Source organism: Falco biarmicus, chromosome 5 (assembly GCF_023638135.1).
Source record: "Falco biarmicus isolate bFalBia1 chromosome 5, bFalBia1.pri, whole genome shotgun sequence".
NCBI lineage: Eukaryota > Metazoa > Chordata > Aves > Falconiformes > Falconidae > Falco > Falco biarmicus.
The window spans coordinates 36109962-36120746 of NC_079292.1; the positions used below are offsets into that span (position 1 = coordinate 36109962).

General features: G+C 40.9%; 1 protein-coding gene across 1 annotated transcript; it reads left to right on the plus strand.

Annotated features, from left to right (window-relative positions):
* Positions 1-3519: 3519 nt before the first annotated feature.
* IFNG (interferon gamma) lies at positions 3520-9633 on the plus strand. Its single transcript, XM_056342029.1, has 4 exons — positions 3520-6014; positions 7444-7512; positions 7874-8053; positions 8757-9633. The coding sequence occupies exons 1-4, from the start codon at positions 5892-5894 to the stop codon at positions 8877-8879; spliced, it is 495 nt and encodes a 164-aa protein (XP_056198004.1). The 5' UTR covers positions 3520-5891; the 3' UTR covers positions 8880-9633.
* The last annotated feature ends 1152 nt before the right edge of the window (positions 9634-10785 follow it).

The window sequence follows — 10785 nt, forward strand, 5'->3', positions numbered from 1 at the left end:
AGACCATGAGAGGGCAGTTATTTCCTCTCACTAATTCAGAAAGTAATCATTACTGTTTTGTGGGGAAAGGTTTTCCCAGCCTATAAACTTTTTTTCTTTTCTGTCCTGCATGGGGTTATCAAATTCAAATTCTGAAGGGAAGTATGAAACAGATATCTTGTGTCAGTCAAGATACCATGTTTTTAATAATTTTGTACTTACATTCTAATCACTTAAAGTTGTACTTGTCAGCTCATTACCTACCTGGACATCTATCTCTCTAGATGTCTAACCCCACCGGGTCTTAGTTTTCTCTTCCTTCCCTTTCTTTGGAAGACTCAGCAGCTAATGTGTGTGAGAAATTTTGTGAGTGGAAAGAAGGATCAATACTATACATTTTCCCATTGCTAGTTGCACGCAGACAGGGGTTTGTAATAGAGGCTAAAGGGTTTTCCTTGTGTCATATTTCAGATGGTACAAGCTGGTTTTCCAGTTCTCGCAAACTACAGCATTTCCAAAAAGTGCTTGGAATGGGCAGGGTAGAGTAATTTGTTTAGAAAAATGTCATAGAATCATGGATCATTTAGGTTGGAAAGGACCTTTAAAATCATTGAGTCCAACCTTTAACTGAGTACATCCAGGTCCACCACTAAACCATGTCCCTAAGTCCATAAGTCCACAACTACACGTCTTTTAAATACCTCCCGGGATGGTGATGCCACCACCTCTCTGAGCAGCCTGTTCCAATGTTTTAACAACCCATTTGTTGAAGAAATTTTTCTTAATATCTAATCTAAACCTCCCCTGCCACAACATGAGGCTGTTCCCTCTTGTCAAATCAGTTCATTTTGAGAATTTTAGAACTTCCCCCTGCCCCAGAATTTTTTTCTTGTAAAACAAAGTAACTTTTTTGTGTCACCAACATTACCCCTAATGATCATTCGGAAAGATCCTCTACACTACAGAGGTCTGGTGATCACAAGGAGTACACAACTACATCTTCCACAATGTGTAGTGCCAATGAAACATACCCATGTCTGTAGGAGAGTGGTGGGGTATTTTTGTGCTAGGGAAAAATGTTAGTGCATTCATAAGGGTCAGTTGCAAAGTCATTAAGCTTGATGATCAAGACATCTATTTTGCAGGTAGTGGTAACATGCATGACAATATTTAGTAATTGCATAGCGCTGGTACAATGCATATGCAAACTTTAGTCACTTCAACCCTTTAAACCATCCCCCAGCATTGTGAAGAAGGAAATAAAGGAATTATTGCTGCTTTATAAGAAAGGCAGGCTAAGAGGTAAAGTGTGATGTAAGGCCAGAATGACAACTCAGACAGGGTTTTCCAACCCTGAGCTGCTTTCCTTGGGCAGTGGTAACAGAGGAAGCCACTGAGTTTTAGAGAAATGAAAGTCTGGCGGAGATGTGCCAGGCTGGTAAGGGCAGTTCCTTACTAACCACCCAGCCAGCACGCTGAGAAGTATGAATAAAACAAAAAAATGAAAGGGGAAAACCTTTAATCAGTGGTCATAGCGAAATCTGACATGACTTTGCAAAGACATCATCGGGTAATTGGTGTAAGGTGTTGTATGAACACAAGGGTGTGAAACCTCTGCTTTGCATGAAGAGTCAGATGACTTCCAGGCAGCAAAATGAAAAAAAAAAAAAAAAGAAAGAAAAAAAAAAAGCCTTGGTTTCATTTCCTACTGTGTTTGGAACAGATGACAGTCCAGCTGTGACTATGGACCCACACAGAAGGACCACTTCAATTCTATGCAGCACAAGGCTTTTCAGTACTATTCTGGCATCTCTTTCAGCTAGATTACAACTAGTGCTCAGGTGAAGAGCTTGTTAGTGCTGAGTGTTCAGTCCCCTCCAGCATGCACTAGATATTTTAGATATCTACTAAGGAACATGGATAAAAAATTGGGTGCTCTTAGGCCCTTGGCTCTGCCTTGTAAAGGGCAGATCTCTGCAGGATACCCCCTATTTTATTTGTAACCATGTTGATGCTCAGGAAAGGCAGCGGAGAGGAGCCATCTGAACCTGAGTCTTCCTCACAACCTGTCTGTTCACTGTTCTTGGGCAACACAACATGCACTGGACAATAGCAATCTGTTTCATTACTTTTGGGTGGAATGGGAAGCAGAAGAAGGCTGAGAGGGGTGCAGGACCTCTGGCACTTAAGGACCCCCAAATTCTAACCATCTGCTGTAGACTTGGAGATGATTTGGAGAGAGGTGATGTTGTGTGTCATTAGAAGAGAATATTATGAGATGAGCATGTTGACATTAACACGGTACCATTTATTCAAATATAAAGGATTTGGAAAAGGGATCTTATATTTCTGTATTAGAATATGTTTCTGTCCAGCTGATGATTTGCCACAGAACATTCAACCCTTTGTGTGAGAATTTGGATGCGGAGATGAGGCAAAGGACTGAATCTAGCCTCCACAGGCAGGAGAGGGTACCTGTATTCAGAAAATAGCGTGACAGAGCCAGACGTCATGGGGGCAACAAACCTTGTGCAGTGTCTAGAGCACCACTCTTATGGGGAGTGGCTGGGGGAACTGGGGTTGTCTGATGAAGAGGAGGCTCAGGGGGGATCTTATTGCTTTCTACAACTACCTGACAGGAGGCTGTAGGCACGTGGGGGTCGGTACCTTCTCCTAGATAACTAGTGACAAGAAGAAATGGCCTCAAGTTGCACCAGAGGAGCTTTAGGTTGGGTATTAGGAAAAATTTCTTCACTGACAGGGTAGTGAAGCATTGGAACAGGCTGCCCAGAGAGGTGGTGGCATCCCCATCCCTGGAGGTGTTTAAAAAAAAGTGTAGATGTGGTACTTAGTGAAATGGTTCAGTGATGGGCTTGGCAGTCCCAGGTTAACAGTTGGACTTGATGATCTTAAAGGTCTTTTCCAACCTAAATGATTCTATGCTTCTGTCACGGCTTCCTTCTTTGATCTTTGTTTAATTTCTTGCCTCAGTTTATGATATAATACTTGCAGCGCTGCTTAGTGGGCAAAGGACCACAATGGGACTGGAGACCCTATCTGTGCTCCTAGATTTGCCTTTCTTAGATGCTGAATGATCATGAATCATCCCATTGCTCTGTGTGTCCAGTTTTCTTACTTGCACAACTGGATGCTTGACAGTGGCCTCCTCTGAAAAGTGAGGAGATAAAATCAATCATATAACCCCCCAAAACTTCAACCAGTATTTACAAGAGGTGAGCTGGGAAAATCCTTGCTTTCTGGTGTTTCATTCTCCTGTTCTTAAAAGTAATGGCAAACCAAAGGGAGGTCACCTGAGAGGTACAGCCTGCTGTGAATGAGATGTGTGTCTGACCGGACTAATGAGCCAGTGTAACGCAGTGCAGTCACTCTGGATGAATGGTTCTCTGCAGAGGAGGGCACTGTTACTGACTTAATCTTTCAGCTCCTGGAATTACATCTTCTGCCTGGCTGGATAATTACAACAACTAGTTGTGTTCAGTTGTGTTGCGATTTGTCCTCAACATGTTAGAAAGACCCAAACTCCTAACTAGCCATTCTTCTTTGCGCACTCTAATAATTCAACAGGAAAATGCTGCTCAAATATGGACCTGCAATGGTAAAAATTGAGCTTGATGACCCAGTCCTTCTTCCAGTTCTATGTTTCTGACAGCATGAAGAGTGCCATATGTAACAGGAATAATTTTTCTTCTACCACTTGACATCTCCCTTCCAACACTTTGCCAAAGAATTGCTCCATAGGCTCACGGCCAGTTGATGTGCCTCAGCACATCTCCCATTTTGTAAAATATGCTTGGTTTTCCTGTATATTTAAAACTACATTTAGCTGTGCCACAACATGCCATTTGACTGTGCTTGCCTTGCAAAGCAATGCAGATGTTTTAACGTTACCAATAAGTTTGTTCAGCATGCTGATAATTTGTGAGTCCACTTTGAATCTTGGTGGGACCTCCATTTTGGCACCATCCCTGGGAGGTATTTAAAAGATGTGTAGATGTGACACTTAGGAACATGGTTTAGTGGTGGACATGGCAGTGCTAAGTTAATGGTTGGCCTTGATGATCTTAATGGTCTTTTCCAACCTAAATGATTCTGTGATTCCAATCTCTATCATAGAATCAGAATGGTTTGGGTTGGAAGGGACATTTGAAGATTGTCTAGTCCAACCCCTCTGCCATGGGCAGGCATGATAATTTTGCATGTTTTACAGTGCTTTGAAGCATCCTTGAATAACATTAGCACCTTACCTCCATGGCAACACTTCTAGCAATCAAGTTATTGCTTAACTAGTTTTAATTTCCTAAACTAAACCCAAGATGGGCATTGCATAGTGCTACTACCCCAAGCAGATTATAGCCCTAATTCTTGTGCAGTACTGCACCTGTTGTGAGATGTGTGCCATCTGTCTATGCTGTTATTCCCAGGGAGTTTCAGCATGCAGCTTTTGGGCTTGCAATTGCTGGCGAAATTTAATTCTTGCTTCTGCAAAATGACAATTCCCTGTTTGCAATCATAGTAGTTGATCTATTGCACAGGTGGAGGTCCTTTTTCAAGCTGCAGATGAAAAATGTTTGGTGGTGTTAGTGATCATTTGCTGAGATAGGAGATGCTGCTGGTGAAGGGGCTAGCTTCTTGCAAAGAATACCCAAAGAACCATCTGGGGCTGTGCTGGAGAGCTCAAATCATACCTGTTGTGGACCAGTTCTCATACATTTCTGATGAGCTATAGACATCCTGCGCTGCAGCCTGTGTGAACTGAGCCCACAAATGCCCTCTTCCTGATCCTCTCTCTTTCTTTTTCCCTATGGGCTCCTTCTTTCTTTCCCTTGTAGGGTCCTGCCCACCCTACATTCGTATACTACAGCGTAATATTAGTCTGATTTCTTCATAAGACTTTTCACAGTAAGCTCTTTTCCCATGAGACCTATCAAAGTGGAGTTCAGTTCCTATACAAAAACCTTTCCCCAGCTACCCTCAAGACAGTTGTTTCATGGGGCTGTATGCACTTGGAGACTTTCCTGTCTGTCTTCCTCAGCTGGACTTTTTTTCATCCATGTTTTTCTGTTTTCATATTCTACCCACCTAAGTGCCAATGAACGGGCAGGTGGGAAACTTTAATTATTGCCAAGGAGAAATGAGTGTTTTGAGTACTAAATGCCCTGCTCTGGCAGATGGTAGACAGCCATAGAGGAATTTAATATGATGCATCATTGCATCCATGCTGAACCTCATTTTCCCCAAGTCTGATTTGAATCCAGAGATGAAGAATGAGAAAGAGGCAGAAATCCACTTTAGACCATAGAAAGAATGCAAATAGTGTTTCACAAAAGGACACCGGTAGGGATAACATTTAGATCTCTAAGTAACTGAAGAATGTCATGGCAATCTCAGTGGTTACTTTAAAAGAATACTAGAAATGAGTTGACTGTTACACTGACCCTTTAACCACATGATATGATTTTTTTTCAAATAGCGTGTAAGAATATGTTTAAGCCACAATGCATACTCCTCAATCAGTATCATAATTTCCCCCTTTTCCACAACCACGTGTAAAAGAAATTTCAGAATCTGCCACGTAAATGTTACCCATTAATGAACCACTGAAAATTTTTCCAGCACCATGATTTAAGAAAGATGCTTTCGAGGGATTCCCTTGATTAGCCAAAAATGAAGGGTTCTTATCTCACACTATCTTGTCTAAATATACACAGCCTGTGATGACGAAATGAAAATTTTCAAGACCAGGTATAAATACTACTGACAAGCAGATGAAGTTCATTCGTCTACTTTCTTCTAATAGAAGATTTAACTATTAGAAGTTGAAGCTCACTGCTCTTAGAACCGACATCTCTCAGAACCTATCTGAGCATTTTAACTGAACTATTGCCAAGAAAATGACTTGCCAGACCTACAGCTTGTTTGTTCTGTCTGTCATCATGATTTGTTTTGGACGTTTTGGAAATAGTTCCATTCTTGCTCAACTTGAAAATGATATAGACCAACTGAAAGCTGACTTTGTAAGTATGGTCTTCTACTGCTTTTCTCTTCTTCTGCTTGTGCTTTAGTACAGTCCAGACTTGAACAGTGCTTGACATATTCAATGGAACAAATTTTCTGGTTATACCTTCTTTTAAACAAGAATATGGACAATTTCTTTGGTTTTGCTATCTTCCTTCACTAATGTGACTCAGTTTTTCAATAGTCATAGTTAATATAGTATGCATTTATTTCAGGGGCACTATTCCTTTCACAAGAGCTTCTCCTAGCTCCATTCAGCCTTTGATTACATGGAATGTTTTAAAACAAGAAATCTGAATGCAATTTATGATGAAGGAATGAATCTTGATTAAGTTTATTTAGATGCAATTTAGTGACACTTTTTTTAGTTTTAGGTTAGTAATGTTAATGGGGGATTTAGTATTTGTTAGCAATATAAACAAAATGGAGAAGAACTTTTGCTGTAACAAATGTATCTCATATTTAGTAGTAGTAGTAGTAGTGTGCTTCCCAAAGGTGCCTAGAGTCCCTTCTAATTACAGCTTTTATGCTCAATACATTTTTGGGGTTTTTTTCCCCTCAAATGCATGAAAGCAACTGCAAGAGTTTGCTTCTATTTTCAGCTCTGATTTTGTCAGAATTTTTTACATATGAAAGTTGAAATTTAGTAGTCAAAGAATCACCCTGAAGTATCACACGAAGAAGCCTAGTGTGATGCTCCAGTGTTTGCAGACTGATAGGAAACTGGCTGTAAAAGTGGCATCATATCCCTAAATTTGCCATTAGCATAGATCAGAGAGATTCTCACTAGAATATATATAACCCTGTCAGAGAGATCCTGAGCTGTAGTGAACTTCTTGCACTGACATTAAAAACTCTGGTCCACAGCAGGTGCTCCCCACCTTTCAGAAAAGCAGCAAAACAAGATTTGGCAATGCGCTCAGCATGGGGAGCCAATCAGCCTAGGAGGTTTCTGTTGCCCTGCAAGTTTTCCCTTTGCACTTACTGTATTTAAATTACTGAGCAGACGAAAAAGGAAACAGTGACTGTTGTATACAGAAAGAAAAAAAAAAAGACACAGACAGAAGAGGAAATGATTCAGTTTACCTTTCCTTGGTAGGAGAATTGTATTGCTCTTTGTTTCCTAGAATCTGCCACAGTGTGTGTCTAACATCTGATGGTTAAACTCCATCCCTGCAAGGCTCTCATAGCCCACTAACCTTGTGTATTCCCATGCCTGACTGTGGGCTACTGGGCTATTCTCCAGTTCTATGAATTGTAGGTTTTTAGTAAAGTTATTTTGTTCTTGTTCCATATGAGATTTTACTAAGACTGGGTAAATCTGAGGCAACGGACTACATACTGGTGGACTTCAACTTACCAGAGAACATAAATTTGCCTTGCAATAAGTATTGTTTGTAAAACATGTATGTTTGTTCTTCATTACAGAACTCGAGTAATTCAGATGTAGCTGATGGTGGACCTATTTTTGTGGACAAACTGACAAACTGGACAGAGGTGAGTCAGAACCAGACATGACAAAGCATCTCAGGTGCTTTGCAGGGCACTTTTGGTACAAAGCAGCTCCTAGGGCAAGCGTAACCAGCTGGAGTAAAATGAACACAAGCAGAGGCCACTTTGGTGGCTTGGTAATGTGAAAACAATCCTCATAAAAAGGCTTCCCACAGGATCAGGGTGCTTTATACTGCACCATGAACTGATCCTGAGGTACAGCCAAGCCCCATAGATGAGTTGCAGTATCTCCTTTATCATCCTGTTTCAAGTGGCAGTGAAACCCCCTGCATGCTGCTTTTTAGCTTCATTCATTTTCCTACTGATGGCCACTCACAGACCTTTCTTTCTGACTATTTTTCAACAGAGAAATGAAAAAAGGATCATCCTGAGCCAGATTGTTTCCATGTACTTGGAAATGCTTGAGAAGACTGACAAGTCAAAGGCGCACATCAGGCACATATCTGAGGAGCTCTATACTCTGAAAAATAGCCTTCCTGATGGCTTAAAGAAGATGAAAGACCTCATGGACCTGACAAAGCTTCAGGTAAGCCTCTTCCTCTGCCTCCAAGGCTCATGACACTGTATTTTCCAGTTGAAATTTAAATATGACTCAAGCCGATAATGCTTCAGCAACCTGTCTGGTAACCCCCACCTAGCTTAGTTCACACTGGAAAACCTAATGTTTCCGGCTTCAGGGTCTGCTGCAGGTCTGTGGTGTGGGGTGTCAGTGTGGGGGCTGCCCTCCCCGAGTCCTGCTGGAGTCTGGCACAGAGGTGCTAGCAGCACTGCCGCATTGTCTGCCCACCAGAGCTGCCACTGACATGCCTGTTTGTGGTTTAGAAATTGGGTGGGAAAGTTGTGCCCGGCTACAGCACGCCTCCACGGGTTTTGGAGGTTTATCAAGCGAGTGCCAATGACACGAACCACCGACCTCTGCAGAGGTGCACGGCCAATACCTCAGCAGTATTAGCTGCTTGCAGGTATCTCATATACCATTGCAATAACTACAGAGTAGCTCTGTTTCACAAAATACAGCTCATTTGTGACATGTTGCAAAGTAGCACAGAAAGTGGAAAACAAAAATCTGTGACAAAGTGGCTCTTTGTTGTAGGAATTAGGTAGTAGAGTAATTGGAAACTGCAGCTGTCCATCTGGTTTACCGTGGTAGCACTGTGGCTTGTAGGATGTGATCAGTAAACAGTTATAGCTCTTGGCATGACCTTCATTCCTTTTGTTTCTTATAACAGATGAGTGACTTGAAAATTCAACGCAAAGCTGCAAATGAGCTCTTCAGTGTCTTACAAAAGCTGGAGCCTTCAGCTCCTCTCAAAAGGAAAAGGAGCCAGTTTCAGAAGAAGTGCAAATGTTAATGACATCGCGTGACCTTCTGTACTGAGTTATTGTGCAAATTTTATGATGCACATTTTTTTTTCAATCTTTTTATTTAGTTTTTATACATTTATTTATTAATATTTAAATATTTTAAATAATTATTTATAAAGTAACACCAGTCAAAGTATTTATACCTCCTACTGCTATGTAAGAAATGACTTTGTCTTAAAATCCTGTCTATCTGTTATATGTTTGCTGACCTGAAAATACAGAATGAGGCAATGTTTACCCAGTTCCCATATGGAAATCCTGAAATTACACGATACGGTACCCAGCTTTCCATCTGGTGCAGTCTTGAGAGAGGGATATTAGAAGACTAGTCTCATCATTCATCTGTTTGGCATGGATATGCAAGCACCAAGATGGGGAAGTTTCTGTACTAAGGAATACATTCATATCTGCTTACTTCTAAGCATATCTAAATCCAAATCAAGCAACTAGACGTGCTTAAAGGTAAGCAAATGCTGAAGCACTTTTATGAACTAGGGGAGTGATGATTAATTGCTGACAATTGTTGCTATGCACTGAAGTTACCAGGAGGCTAAGCTACTAGCAGCTCCAGGAAACGTGACTAACTCTATTGCACTGAGTTAACTTCAACTCATTGATTCTGAGACATTCTATATTTTTTATATACTGAATCATTTCAATGTGTCTGAATGTAATTTTATTTATTTGGAGGTAGTAGTACAGAAGTTTTTATCTTAATGACTTTATTTTTGTACTAGAATATTATTTAATACTTTGGATTTCTCAATGGAAACTATTTGAAATTTGGCTATTAAATAAAAAAAAAAAGAAAAAGAGAAAGTGTGCCTGCATATTTATTCACCAGAATCTCTGCAAAAACTAGAATGCTAATCTTGCTCTATATTGTCACAAAAGATGGCCCTACCCAGATATACAAAAACATATTTTATTTCCTTCTTCCTGTCTTAAGAGTTGGGAATGGATAATGTTTTTGAAGAAATCTGTCAGAACGGTTTAAAATTTCCAAACTCTTCAAGTTCTACTTCTGTCTAGATGAAGAGGCATCATTTTGCTTATAAGAAGGCATTTATTTTAAGTTTGTTGTCACTCTTGTTTGAAATACAAGACACTTTCAAATTTCCCTGCAGGTCAAGTTTACAGAGCCTAGATTGAGGTCAGCCCATCTGCTGGGCTCTCTGTGAGGAGGCCTGGGACTGATCAGGTTTTGGCCAGCCTCAGAGGCTTGGGCAGAGGACTTGGTGGGGACTTCCAAATTCTCAGGTCCTCAAGGGTTTACCAAGCAAATTATCTGGGGGCAGACTGGTTGGGCTGACTGGAAATAGGGCAGATTTTCCTTGGGATCCCTGCCAGCTTGGGACCTCCAGCTTCCCCCCACCCCTGAACTTTGTCTGAATCAGCAGATTCCAGAAATAGCACCCCACTGAGCCCAAAGTTTAGCTGTAATAAGCCAAATGAGTTTAGTTGTAATTGCTGCTGCCCCTCCTACTCCCATGAGCCCAGATGTCTCCCCTGGTGTAAGATACCTTAATTTCTATCCTCATTTTACAGCCATAACAAAGAAACTCAGTAATCCTGGATACTTGAACTGATTTTGAAGGAAACTGCTGTTGTTCTTTGTACTCATCACAGATATACATATGCATGTGAGATGTGAATGAAATAATGCTGTGGTATTTCTCCCATTCCAAGACTAAGTGTGAGAATCCTCAGCATGCATTTCACATAGGCAACGTGCCCTGTGTACGTGTTGTGTCAGGAGGTATTACTTAAAAGAGACCAGCTGTCCTCGAGGGAAGCAAAGACAGCTGCAGTAACTTCTATTAAAAAAAAATAAAAAAGGAGAAAAGAAATAAAGGAAATAAAAGGAAGAAGAAAGAAAAGGAGAAGAGAAAA

Coding starts and splice junctions, on each gene's coding strand:
- IFNG (XM_056342029.1), top strand. CDS start 5,892: ATGACTTGCCAGACCTACAGCTTGTTTGTTCTGTCTGTCATCATGATT. Junction 7,513..7,873: donor AACTGACAAACTGGACAGAG/GTGAGTCAGAAC, acceptor ATTTTTCAACAG/AGAAATGAAAAAAGGATCAT. Junction 8,054..8,756: donor TGGACCTGACAAAGCTTCAG/GTAAGCCTCTTC, acceptor TTCTTATAACAG/ATGAGTGACTTGAAAATTCA.